The sequence below is a fragment of the Oncorhynchus kisutch genome, linkage group LG12 (genome assembly GCF_002021735.2).
Source record: "Oncorhynchus kisutch isolate 150728-3 linkage group LG12, Okis_V2, whole genome shotgun sequence".
Taxonomy (NCBI): Eukaryota; Metazoa; Chordata; class Actinopteri; order Salmoniformes; family Salmonidae; genus Oncorhynchus; species Oncorhynchus kisutch.
In genome coordinates, this window is record NC_034185.2 from 16,771,079 (window position 1) to 16,784,999 (window position 13,921).

Here is a 13,921-nt window from a genome sequence, read left to right on the forward strand (position 1 = left end):
AAGTCCATATTTTGTGTAGTGCAGCAGTTTGCACATCTTTAAACACTGTGGGGGGCTTAGCCGTGGGGAAATTAAGCTACAGTAGAGACTAGAGTGGCTGTTAAACATTTTCAGACAGAAAGCCTGTTTAATGGAGGGTTCCGTCCACAACATGTTCACATTGACAAAAGATGTCAATGCTTTCAAACCAGGCACTTCTTGGTAGGTTGTCACAGTGCAGGCCTGAGAGAGTGTGTTTTCCAGCTGAGATATTTAGCTGGCTGATTGTGGGATCGGGCACATGGCTAATTTGCATGTGTGAAGGCAGACCACATAATGAAGGGGAGACCACATAATGGCCTCCATGTCAAAAATCAGGATCAAGTCACTAGATAAAAAAGGTCAAGCCACGAGTGTCAGAGATACCACTACACAATGGAAACAGAACACAATCCTGAGCCCCCCCCACAGTCCTTGATAGGCAGGTGGTAAGAACCAATCAGATGCAAGATTAGGTCAATTGGGAGGTCGTGGTCAAATTTAGCTCAAATGTTCATGCTTCCAAAGTGCTCTTGGAAGTGCAAGATGAACACCAGCCCTTGCCAGGCCCTCTGTACAATAGTTTCGGTCGGCCTACACGGTGGATGTTTCATGAACTCATTTCAGAAGAGTATGCATAACAGCCCACTAACCGCCCAGTCAAACAATTGATTGCAACACATTTCACTGGAACATGGACCACTACTAGCACCAGCCTGTTCTTTGGCATCTAGCAATATTGGTTTGTCTAAGAAATTGTAACTTCCCATTGTATGCATATGATACGGTTGTGTATTCTGTTGGGATTTCTGTTGACAAGGCTCTCTCTCAACTACAATCTGCCCTTTTGCTTTGTAGAAAGCCCTTGAACTGAAATTGGTACTTAATGCAGCTAAAAGTATGTACATGTTATTTCCCAAAAAGCTTACAAATGTATTTGATGTATGCATACGCAAACATGCGCTTGCACATGCAATCTACACACAAGTACATTGTAATATAGTTGTATTATACATGTAGTATTTTAGATATGCAGTGGTGTAATAATGTTATATGATGTACTGTGTTATACGTAATGTAAGTGCCTTAATATCTAACAGGCTTCTTTGTAGGAACAGGGCATGCAGCATTTAGTTAAATAGCAGAAACACAATCATCCAGTTGACATTCATTCTGGCTTTAGACTATGGCGATATCGTCTATATGAATGCAGCTACCACTGGACGCATTTTATCATAGCCCACTACACGTCACTGCATTCTGTATCAGAAAGTAGGCTGGCCCTCTCAAATATTCTAGATCTGTTTGTTTATAAAGCCCTTGTGCAAATGTCTGCCATACCTTACTTCATTGCTAAATGACAGACATGCACACAAGTCACCAGACCTGATTACAAGGATGCCTAACTCTCAGTTTCCACTGAGTTAGGTACCGAGTTAGGTAGATCTGTGGGCAGTTTTTTTTTGTGGATTGATGTCCAGAACGCTAAAGTTTGATGTTTTGGCACAACTAGGGAAGTTCAAAAGGCTGGTTGATGACTTTTATTAGTGAGTAATGTGTTTGTTTCATATGTCCATTTTCTTCAATTGCTTGTACATATTGTGAATTTGTATGCTCGTGTGCTGAGCTTCCTTGTAAAAGAGGCCTTGGTCTCAATGGAATTTCCCTGTTTAAATCAATTGAAATAATGATCATAATACGTGCTGAGGAACACATCTAGCTACTTGGCCAACGCAAGGCCTTCAAATTGGTGTGACATGGCTAACATTAGCAGGCTATGCTATAGCTAGCTAGCAATAGCAGATAACAATTGGAGTGTATGATATCTAGCTAGCTGGATATCAACAAACAAATGTTAGTGTTAGCTAGTAAGAATTCTGATTTGTTGAATAAAAGTATATATGCGTTTTAAGATATGAAACGGATACTTCAAATATCTCAGCAGTTGTACAGATCCTGTGCTAGCTAGAAGGAAGGTCGATAGTTTTCGCACCCCAGTCTAACGTTTTTTATTTTATTTAACCTTTATTTAAATTAGGCAAGTCAAGCAAGTCCACAAGTTATATTGAAAATGTTGTAGTACATTTATCAGCATAGGTATGCATACGTTTACATGGTACAGTACTGTAGTTAAAGTTTGAAATGTTGGAGAACAGACTAACTTACCTAGACTTAAGAGACTAGCAAGCAAGCAAGCAAGCTAAATGAAAGGTCTGGGATCCCCAACCATAAGTCACCTTGGACAGAAATTGAAATGCCAACTTCAAATCAACAATAACAGAATAGTTAACTAAGTTAGTTATCTGCCCACAAGGACACGGAATTCAGAAAATTACCATTTGGGTATTCTCCGCCTGCATGTTTATTTAATCTAAAACCAGTACAATCTACAAAAGCTGTCCTAGCGATGCTGGCTAGCTAATACATTAGCATAGCTAACGTGTCTGTCCATAGCTAAATTAACTAGCCAAGCCGCCTGGAAAGCGTAGTTATAGTTCGGCACATTAGAAAAAAAAGTGACATATGAATGCATAATTTACCTGTGATCTGCCGCTTCCTTGTCCGTTGTTTCCAGGGCTCATGGCAGGGTGATTTCTTTCTTGTCCTCCCCAACTATGAGTTGTTGAACCGTATTGGGAGCTCAAGTCTTTAGTCAGCCCCATGCTTGATTGTTGTTGTTCAGCAGAAAGATTAGTGTAATCTTGATAGCCACTGCCATAGCCCCGCATCATAGGGCTCGGGGACGTCAGTAACTGGTTTAGAGTCGGGGTAGCCCCCGACGGATGTTGCTGACTTTGCCCTGGAAATCTGTGAAACCCTCCAATATTCGCACTACCAGAAGAAGAGGCAGCAGCCATGGCAGCTCTGCTATGACTAGCAGCAGCAGTGTTGCTGACTGGGCCCATCATGTTGTTCCCGTGCCGAGAGGGACTCATCATCCCATATCCACTGTTACCGTAGCCAGGTCGGTAGTTCGGGTAGTGATTGTACGGGTTGTTTTGGTAACCTTCGTGGGAGTTTTGTTGAAGTTGATCCATATTGTTCTGTTGTACCGAATGTATTATCCCAGACCCTGGGCTTTGTTGTCCGCCATGTTGATCAAAGCAAGGCCCTCCTCTCCCCTTTCCATAATAACTATTATTTATCTCCAAAACTGAACTGTTCCCACTTTGGGACGGGTTGATGTTATTAGTTGTTCCCAAACTGGCATGGTCGTACCTGCTGTTAATCCGGTCCTCCGTTTTGCCCGGTTGGTCCTCCTCCTCACTTTTATTTAGCATTTGTTGCTGCTGATGGAGCTCCACTTGATTCCCTAAAACAACGTTCTCTTTTCCTCCATGTTGGCGGTTTCCACTTTCTCCATGTATCGACTGCTGGCTGTTGTGAATTTGGCGTTGTTGGTGCTGAATGAATTGATTGAATGGCTGTTGCTGTGGAGGTGTGTGGTGGTGCGATGGAGGAGGATCTCCGACACCAACATTTTTCACTTTATGACTGACAAGCGTTCCGGTCTCCATGCTTCCCGAACTCATGCTACAATTTGAAGTCGAAAAAGACTCCGATCTAGAATCTCCACTTTCCTTCTCACGTTGACTCGAATTGTTGTTTACAGGAAAAACTCGAGCTCTGTTTGGGTTCAATTCATGGTGATTGCGTTCTACATTAATAGCATGAACGATAGTCCCGTTTCCTACCCCAAGTACAGCTCCACCAACTACTCCAGATTTAAAATCTTGACTCACGCTGCTAGTTAAACTCGACCTTTTCTTAACAGTTGATGTTGGGGCTGTTGCCACTTGTGCGGCCATGATCAAGTCCACATCTCAGGCAGAAAATCCAGTCGAGCTAGCAAGCTAAACATGTAGAAGAAACGCAGAACACGAAAATATGCAAGCAAGCTAACGTTAGCGGGAAATGAAAAAGAGGGCAAAGTGTCGAATATGACCATAAATACCATCTATTTTAGAGCGAGTTTATGTTGAAAGTTTTGATAAAGACGGGCATGAAACTTTTTTACTTCCATGTTTAACCCGTATACAGGCAAATGCCTTTTCTCTCCAAAGACCATTTAGCCCAGCATGGCAACAGCGAGCGTTGAGAATCGATAGTTTATACCTCAGCGATCTAGAGGGCTGAATGGCTGACGATTTCCTGGTCTGGGCGGGGCGAGATTATTCTGAGTAGTGGCACCTGAGCTCTAATATATACACATCACTTTTTATCACATACAACAAAAAAGTATTTGCATGTTCATAGCAAACCAGTCTGAAAGGGAACATTTGTATGCCTAAATTGGAAATAGTGTTCGAGCGCCTACTTTTGCGATGAATGGTGCTATTGTTTTCCCTGCTTTCTTTAATATGCCTAATCTACTTGTCTGATTGAATTCATTCACCTATGAATTCACCCCATTCGCCCATTTTATGTGTGGAAATTGTTGACTGTATACTGTACATGTACTCATTCTTCTCTTCTATACTATTCTGTTATTATTAAAGTAACAAGAATTGAAAGAAAAAGATAAACAGGCCATATGAGAATGTCTGTGTGTTTCTAAGTGGGCCTAAATGAGAGTGAATATACATGAGCAAATATGTTTTTATTTGACTAGGATCCCCATTAGCTGCTACTCTTCCTGAATATGTTAGTCTGTGTGATGTTGAGGGATCGACTCACTTGAGAGACCTGTTCAAGGGGGAAATCGTCTGAGACCTCCCACAGAAATGGCAGCAGCAGCCCAGTCAAGTGAAGCAGGGAAAGTGGGTCACTGAAAACCCACAGAAAGCAGCACAGTACAGCTCCACAGGAACACACTGACACCACAGACCTTTTTTTTTACAGGGAAGGGAAAATACTGCTCCAACACAGCATTTGCAAGCCTATTTCCTTCATAGTGCACTACCCATAGAGCTCTGGTCAAAAGTAGTGGACTATATAGAGAGCCATTTGGGACGCGCTTGCAATCAGCACACCTTGTTATACAGACACTTGTCAAACCAACATGCTTTCAATTTCAGGGTTGAGTAAATAACAATATGACAATTGATTTGTTTACTAGTAGGATGGCTTCAAGTGACCCAATATGCAGTGTATGAAAGTGACTGTATTCCCAAATGTGTGACCCGTTATTCTACTGCCTTCGATGACAGTAGAATAAAGAAAATGCTATACTGTATTTGCAATCCAAGTTTGTGCATCATTTTATTCATTGGATAAAGGTAAGCAACCAAAGGCCTCTTCTGAAGCAGCTGGTAGCAAGGTTGATTCCAAATACCTTGTGGATGGAGGTATATAAGAAGGAATCACAATGACTTTTCTCAAATCGCAATGCATTGGAGAAGCTATGAGAGTACAGACAGCATAGAATTAGATATAAAATGGTGATGTATAGGATGTCTGTGACCGGCATTCCAATAACAATGCCAGATCGTAACGTAAATTATGGCTGTGTCTGAAGCATGCATTCTCTGTACAGGCCAGTGTGTTGGCCTGTGAGAAGGAGATTCTCAAGGGTTTTGCAATCACATCTACATACACATGAAGTACACGTCAATGTCAAGTGTACTTCACAGTGTTTTGCAAGTCTGTGTGGCAATGTGCCCTGGATAATTCCACCAATAAAAAACAGACATTGTGGGGCCTCCTGGGTGGCGCAGTGCCCTAGACCACTGCACCAGCCGGCCGCGACCGGGAGGTCCATCGGGCGACGCACAATTGGCCTAGCGTAGGGATATCTTTGTCTCATCGAGCACCAGCAACTCCTGTGGCGGGCCGGGCGCAGTGCCCTTTACCACTGCACCAGCCGGCCACGACCGGGAGGTCCGTCAGGCGACACACAATTGGCCTAGCGTCGTCCGGGTTAGGCAGGGTTTGGCCGGTAGGGATATCCTTGTCTCATCGAGCACCAGTGACTCCTGTGGCGGGCCGGGAGCCAGGTGCATGGTGTTTCCTCCATGGTGCGGCTGGCTTCCGGGTTGGATGCGCGCTCTGTTAAGAAGCAGTGCGGCTTGGTTGGGTTGTGTTTCAGGGGACGCATGGCTTTCGACCTTAGTCTCTCCCGAGCTCGTACGGGAGTTGTAGTGATGAGACAAGATAGTAATTACTAACAATTGGATACCACGAAATTGGGGAGAAAAGGGGCACAAAAAAAAAAAGACATTGATTGTTTTTGTGCCACAATTGTTTGTGTATATTAAAGAATGGCTCATTATACAATTGCTACACACAGACATCAGCAAACTAATCAGTACTTTTGATAGTGGAAAGAGAAATTGTTGCAATTAAAAGGTACTTTTCACACAATTAGTTGATTCCAGAATATACCATGTCAGGTGAGAGCACACAGAACGGAAACAGGGGTGTTGCTTACTCAGCAGTCAGCACTAACCATGTAACAAACTAATTACACCATGTTCACATCCCAAATGGCACCCTATTCCCTATATAGTGCCCTTCCTTTGAACAGAGCTCTATGGGCCATGGTCAAAATAAGTACCCTACATACAGAATAGACTTAACCCATTGACAAATGATAATCTTCACCGTTTGTCGACTACAGTCTGTGGACATTGTCACTTGAATCTTGACCCCATATCGACCCTTGACCCAGCAGCTACTTCTCCACCATCTAGATACCTTTTATCACCCCACTTAAACCATCTGTGTGACAGGGACCCAGGCAGGCAGTGGTCTCAAATGGAACGTTACACTCTATACAGTGGACGACTTTTGAACAGGGCTCATAAGGCTGTGAGACGAGTGACACTGATTGTGTTTCTCCTAATTAAACCTCCCCTGACCTTGGCAGAGGTAAATCATTAGTTTCCCGTTGTAATCATCACACGGACGCAATTATACCCCACTGGACCTTCATTTGCATTTAGACATAGCTGCTCAGGCCATGTTCAAAAATGTTCAAATACATTTTGACAATGTCAGAGAACTGAGGTACGGACACAGAGACTGATTTCCAAGCTAATGGGATTGCATGATTGGAGCATAGTTATACATATGGTACAGTTGTGCAAATATAGCTGATACATCTTTTGTGTGCAAACCTTCCAAAAAAGTATATCTTATAATAACACTAATTCAAGAATATTCAAACATAGAGAGAGCAATTGAATGTCTATTCTTAATTTGAGTACTTACACTACTTGAAATGCAGCCCACAACAGAGGGGGGGAAAGATAATCAGGGAATTACTTGCATCATTAGTAATTCATTACTTTGGTAATAACATGTCCTTTCATACTGGCAGCTGCCTTACTGAACTAACAAGGGGTTGCCTAGCAATCAGCGTTACACACTGGGTGACATCATTCATGGCTGAATCAATCCCAATCTCTTTAATTAAAATGACCAAGCTGACCATGTAGCATAATTTCCATAAATGTGACCCTCAAGTTAAGTCAGAAAACATGTCTCTCTCTTCTCTTCCCTGTTATGCTTACCAAGCACAGGGTAAGAGGGGGTAGGTGAGATGCATCCCAGTCAGATTAGTATGGTGAAAATGTCAAATGTTTTGCTGCAAAATCAAATCCAATAGCTACAATAGGAATGATTTACTTTACTTTGAAACACACAAGCCAAGAACAGAGAAAGCACCCAGAAGTAGGGCATGTTATGGTTACAATACTGATGCCAGCAGATTTAATATTCTATTCATCTTCATTTGATTGCTGTAGGTGCAGGTTTGAAATAAGGTTGTGGTGTGTAATAGTATTATTAATCTAAGGTAACTTACCGTCAGTTTCTCAGACAGAGATTAAGTTTGGTCCTGGACTTAAAAAGCAAGCTCAATGGAGAATCTCTCCAGGGTTACATGAAAGGTTCTCACACAAGACAAAGAGAGCCAGCCAGAAAGTCAGTCATACGTGATATCCTATATCAATTCCTATGATCCACCACATCAACCCCTCACACACACAAATCCCAGCCTGCATGTCTGAACCAAACTCGGATCTTTAAATCCATTAAGGATCCAAATGAATCATTTAGGTGTGTCGAGACCTGGGCTAAATTGTTCTGGCACACAGTAAAATATGGCTATGCATCCCAAATGGCAGCCTATTCCCTTTATAGTCCACTATACTTCTGACAAGGGCACATAGGGCTCTGGTCAAAAGTTGTGCAATATAAAGGAAATAGGGAGCCATTTGGGATGCATCTGTGCCCTTTCTCCCCGCCTGCCTCAGATGAATGATTTATTAAACAACAGGTTGTTGCTGTACTGCCAGATGGATCTCGTGTGTCTCGCAGTTCCACAGATGTGTACACATGTTTAATGGTTGTTTGTGGATGGCTGTCAAGGAAAACAACCTCTTGACGAGGCGACGTCCCCCGTCTGTTCACCCCTCCTAGCGTGAACCGTAAATCAGAGCCAGGGTTTAACAGCGGCTGCATCCCAAATGGCACTCCGTTCCCAATATGGTGCACTACTTTTGACCAGAGCCTTATGGGCCTGTAGTAGTGCAAAGGGAATATGGTTCCATTTGGGATGCAACCGACTTATACACACTTCTCTCCCTGAGAGCTCTGACAGGAATATGCTATAGACACTCAGTGGGGGTACAGTACGGCTCACTGTTGCTGAAAGCAAGAATGTGTTTGTTGCTAACTGGAATGACTATCTGAATTGGTCAACTCAAGTGAACATTTTTATGAAACAAACTTCTTTAAAGGTTGTTAGCTATGTACAATTTACATATTACATTTATGCTTGCATTTCCCCTCAATGCCAGTCATTTTCCTCTAGTGTCCAACTAATTAATGAAGTCCTAAGTTATTAAGTCATAAGTCTTATGCACTCCGTTTTCCCTGGCCTCCTGTCACGCCCTGACCTTAGTTTGCTTTGTTTTCTTTATTATTTTGGTTAGGTCAGGGTGTGACAAGGGTGATATATGTGTTTTGTATTGTCTAGGGTTTTTTGTAAGTCTATGGGTTTTCACTAGTCTAGGTATTTATATGTCTATAGTTGCCTAGATTGGTTCTCAATTAGAGGCAGCTGTTTATCGTTGTCTCTGATTGGCAACCATATTTAGGCAGCCATATTCCTTGGGTTATTTCGTGGGTCATTGTCTATGTGTTAGTTGCCTGTGTCTGCACTTATCATATATAGCGTCACATTCGGTTTGAATGGTTGTTTAAGTGTTCTTCGTCTTATTAAAGATGATGTATTCATCTCACACTGCGCCTTGGTCTCCTCCATACAACGAACGTGACACCTCCCATTCGCTGAACCATTCTGTACCTTTATAAGCGCCTCGGCCCTGGAATGCAGGCCATGTTAACGGAACTAAATGATCAAAGCACATATTCCAAGAGAAAAAAGGTTTACAGTATAGTCCCTCTGGGTGTGTCTGTGGCCTGGCCACAGGCTACGTGTGATGTGTCAGCAGTAGTGTAGTGGTAGTTAGTGCAGGATAGTTACAGGATAGTGATGGGTGATGCATCCTTAAAGGACCCGAGGATAGACTTTTGGATCACACAGAAACCAGATCACATGATCTTCTGATGGTTCTGTCTCAACGTCAGCAGAGGTAGAAGCAGCAGACTCTGTCTTCCCATCTCAGGGAGGTATGACACAATAATAACAGGGACTGTTTTTATCAAGCATCTTAGAGTAGGAGTGCTGATCTAGGATCAGTTTAGACTTTTAGACCATAATTAACAAGATTACATGGGCAGGGGGGACCTGTCCTAGATCAGCACTCCTACTGTGAGACGCTTGATACATACGACCCTAGATCAATACACCAATTTAAGAACAAATGTGCCGAAAACAAAATGCACCTTGAAGTGTTTCGAATCAGAAAGGTTTAATTTGTACCCATTGTGTGATCTGTGTTTCAGTGTGGACTTGAAGGATGACTCACAATGGCTATGGGGTTGGACTAGGCTGTGAGGTGGTGAAGGGCCACGCGGGCTGATGTGGGCTTCCAGCCATAGGGAAGCGCTGCAGCAAGGTCTGGTAGGCCTGGGTGGACAGGATGTAGAGGCGGCAGGGAGTCAGCGCCGTCATGTTGGCTGAGTGCTTAGCGTTCGTTACCAGGTCCAACTCTGAGTGTGCAGAGTCAGAACAAACAAAAAGACAAGGATCTGTATTCACAATGAATCTCAAAGTAGCTGTGCTGATCTAGGACCAGCTCCTCCCTGTCCATACAAGCTTATTTATTACAATCTAAAATACAAAATACAGCACTCCTATTCTCAGACACTTTACAGTGATACAATCTTCAAATAATATTTTTGCAGGAATCTCCTTGCGAATGATTTTGCCAAAGATTGTATCACAGGTCCAGGTCAGGAGGGTCTGAGTTCTCAGCAGGGTATAAAACAAGTTATAATTCAGTATGATACTGTAGGTTTCAAGTAGTAACTAATGATGGATTAAACTATGCATTGGTATGGAGCAAGCTAAAAATAAGTGTTCATTTAGGATGGCATGTGTTACTTTGTTCTTCAGTCTTTTCAATGAATGTAAATATGGTTGTACAAAAAAATGTAGTTGTTCCCAAAAATGTTTTTGTTTTGCTTGAATTTGTATGTTTTTTGCAGCTACATGTAATTACCATACCATACCCGTACATCGTGTTGTTCACATAAACACAGCAAACAACAACCATATTACTATGATGTAGGCCTTAAATCTCAAAATCCCTGCATCAATTTGCATGACAATCCTGGGATATTTCAGCATCTGTTTGCATTCAGCTCAGCTCCCTTGATAACCAACATAAAATGACTGTTGCATAATATAACATAAAAGTGCATTTTGACCATGATGGAACTACTTGCGTCATCAGTAACGATCCCATTCATCTAATCATTAAAACAAACAACTAATTAGACACCTATTATAGCATGAGTATAGACATGTTTTTTATTTTTTTTATTTACATTTATTTCACCTTTATTTAACCAGGTAGGATCAGTTGAGAACAAGTTCTCATTTACAACTGCAACCTGGCCAAGATAAAGCAAAGCAGTGTTAGATAAAGCAACACAGAGTTACACATGGAATAAACAAACGTACAGTCAATAACACAATAGAAAAGTCTATATACATTGTGGGCAAATTAAGTAAGATTAGGGAGGTAGGCAATAAATAGGCCGTAGTGGCGAAATAATTACAATTTCGCAAATTAACACTGGAGTGATCGATGTGCAGAAGATGAATGTGCAAGTAGAGATACTGTGGTGCAAAGGAGCAAAAAAAAGAATATATATAAATAAAATAAATAACAATATGGGGATGAGGTAGTTGGATGGGATATTTACAGATGGGCTATGTACAGGTGCAATGATCTGTAAGCTGCTCTGATTGCTGATGCTTAAAGTTAGTGAGGGAGATATGAGTCTCCAGCTTCAGTGATTTTTGCAATTCGTTCCAGTCATTGGCAGCAGAAAAGGAAAGGTGGCCAAAGGAGGAATTTGCTTTGGGGGTGAGCAGTGAAATATACCTGCTGGAGCACGTGCCACAGGTGGGTGTTGCTATGGTGACCAATGAGCTGATAAAGGCGGGGCTTTACCTAGAAAGGACTTATAGATTACCTGGAGTCAGTGGGTTTGGAGACGAATATGTAGTGAGGGCCAGCCAACGAGAGCATACAGGTCACAGTGGTGGGTAGTATATGGGGCTATGGTGACGAAACAGATGGCACTGTGATAGACTGCATCCAGTTTGCTGAGTAGTGTTGGAGGCTATTTTGAAAAATTACATCGCCGTCAAGTCAAGGATCGGTAGGATAGTCAGTTTTACGAGGGTATGTTTGGCAGCATGAGTGAAGGATGCTTTGTTATGAAATAGGAAGCAGATTCTAGATTTTATTTTGGATTGGAGATGTTTAAGATGAGTCTGGAAGGAGAGTTTACAGTGTAACCAGACACCTAGGTATTTGTAGTTGTCCACATATTCTAAGTCAGAACTGTCCAGAGTAGTGATGCTAGACGGGCGGGCAGGTGTGGGCAGCGATCGGTTGAAGAGCATGCATTTAGTTTTACTTGCATTTAAGAGCAGTTGACGGCCACGGAAGGAGAGTTGTATGGATTTGAAGCTCATCTGGAGGTTTGTTAACACAGTGTCCAAAGAAGGGCCAGAAGTATACAGAATGGTGTCGTCTGCGTAGAGGTGGATCAGAGAATCACCAGCCGCAAGAGCGACATCATTGATGTATACAGAAAAAAGAGTCGGCCCGAGAATTGAATCCTGTGGCACCCCCATAGAGACTACCAGAGGTCCGGACAACAGGCCCTCCGATTTGACACACTGAACTCTCTGAGAAGTAGTTGGTGAACCAGGCAAGGCAGTCATTTGAGAAACCAAGGCTGTTGAGTCTGCCAATAAGAATGCGGTATAGTCTTTTGTCGATGGCGATTATGATATCGTTTAGGACCTTGAGCGTGGCTGAGGTGCACCCATGACCAGCTCGGGAACCAGATTGCATAGTGGAGAAGGTACGGTGGGATTCGAAATGATCAGTGATCTGTTTATTAACTTGGCTTTCGAAGACCTTAGAAAGGCAGGGTAGGATAGCTAGTTTATAATAACAATTTAGGTCTAGTGTCTCCCCCTTTAAAGAGGGGGGATGACCGCGGCAGCTTTCCAATCTTTGGGGATCTCAGACGATACAAAAGAGAGGTTGAACAGACTAGTAATAGGGGTTGCAACAATTGCGGAGGAACATTTTAGAAAGAGAGGGTCCAGATTGTCTAGCCCAGCTGATTTGTAAGGGTCCAGATTTTGCAGCTCTTTTAGAACATCGGCTATCTAGATTTGGGTGAAGGAGAAATGGGGGAGACTTGGGCAAGTTGCTGTGGGGGGTGCAGAGCTGTTGACCGGGGTAGTGGTAGCCAGGTGGAAAGCAAGGCCAGCCGTAAAAAAATGCTTATTGAAATTCTCGATAATCATAGATTTATCGGTGGTGACAGTGTTTCCTAGTTTTTTAAAGTGGGTGGTTCAAGCCCTGAATGCTGATTGGCTGACAGCCATGGCATATCAGATTGTATACGGGTATGACAAAACATGTATTTTTACTGCTCTAATTAAATTGGTAACCAGTTCATAATAGCAATAAGGCACCTCAGGGGTTTGTGGTATATGGCCAATATACCATGGTTAAGGGCTGCATCCAGGCACTCCGCGTTGCACATAAGAAGTCATTAGCTGTTGTATATTGGCCATATACCACACCTCCTTGTGCCTTATTGCTTAATTATAGCAAACTTTCTGATTGAATAATATCTAGCACATCTTATCAGTTATGATTATCATGTGCACCCCTTCCTAGGCATCCCTCTGCATCTTTAATTTATAATCTCACCACACTGAGCAGTGATCAGTCACTGTCTGGGGGACACTGCAGTGGAAGAGGGGCCCTGTTCAATGTTAGTGCTCTATATATGGAATAGGATGCCATTTGAGACGCAGCATAGGACTGTATTTTTTTTAATCTAAAGAATGCCCCGTCTAACAGCCTCTCAGTGTGCATGGGGGTCTCCATCAGCATGGTGTCCCTATCTATGAAGAACATTCAGTCCCCCAGGGCGCACTGATGGAACTATCAAGTCCCCTCTCTGGTGTATCTTAAACAGCACCTCCAGCAGCTAACTCACAAACATGGGTCGGTGTCACCAAACGCATTCAACACCAGTCTTACAATTTTAGTGGATGACCTCCTGTTTATATACACTCTTTTTGTTTGTTTTAGTGTAATATGTGTTTTTGCATTTACATTGATTGGTTAATACATTTTATGCTACACAAAGATAAATAATACACAGTTTTCTAAACTAATCCAATCAGTTGGATGTATTGAACCAGTACTGAGATGGTCATTCCAGTTTAGATGATTGAGGTAGTTGAAGTATTCAATCTTCCCTGCCCTGGCAGTCATTCTGG

The 13,921-nt window shown here is 42.5% G+C and overlaps 1 protein-coding gene across 5 annotated transcripts in view; it reads right to left on the bottom strand.

Annotated features, from left to right (window-relative positions):
• LOC109900605 (AT-rich interactive domain-containing protein 1B) overlaps positions 1–4,150 on the bottom strand; it is a 92,250-nt gene extending 88,100 nt beyond the window's left edge. For all 5 annotated transcript variants that reach the window (XM_031836987.1, XM_031836991.1, XM_031836988.1 and 2 more), the window contains exon 1: positions 2,559–4,150. In XM_031836987.1, the coding sequence (XP_031692847.1) occupies positions 2,559–3,827 (1,269 nt within the window). In that variant the 5' untranslated portion in view covers positions 3,828–4,150. The remainder of the gene's footprint in view (positions 1–2,558) is intronic.
• Positions 4,151–13,921: the final 9,771 nt, after the last annotated feature.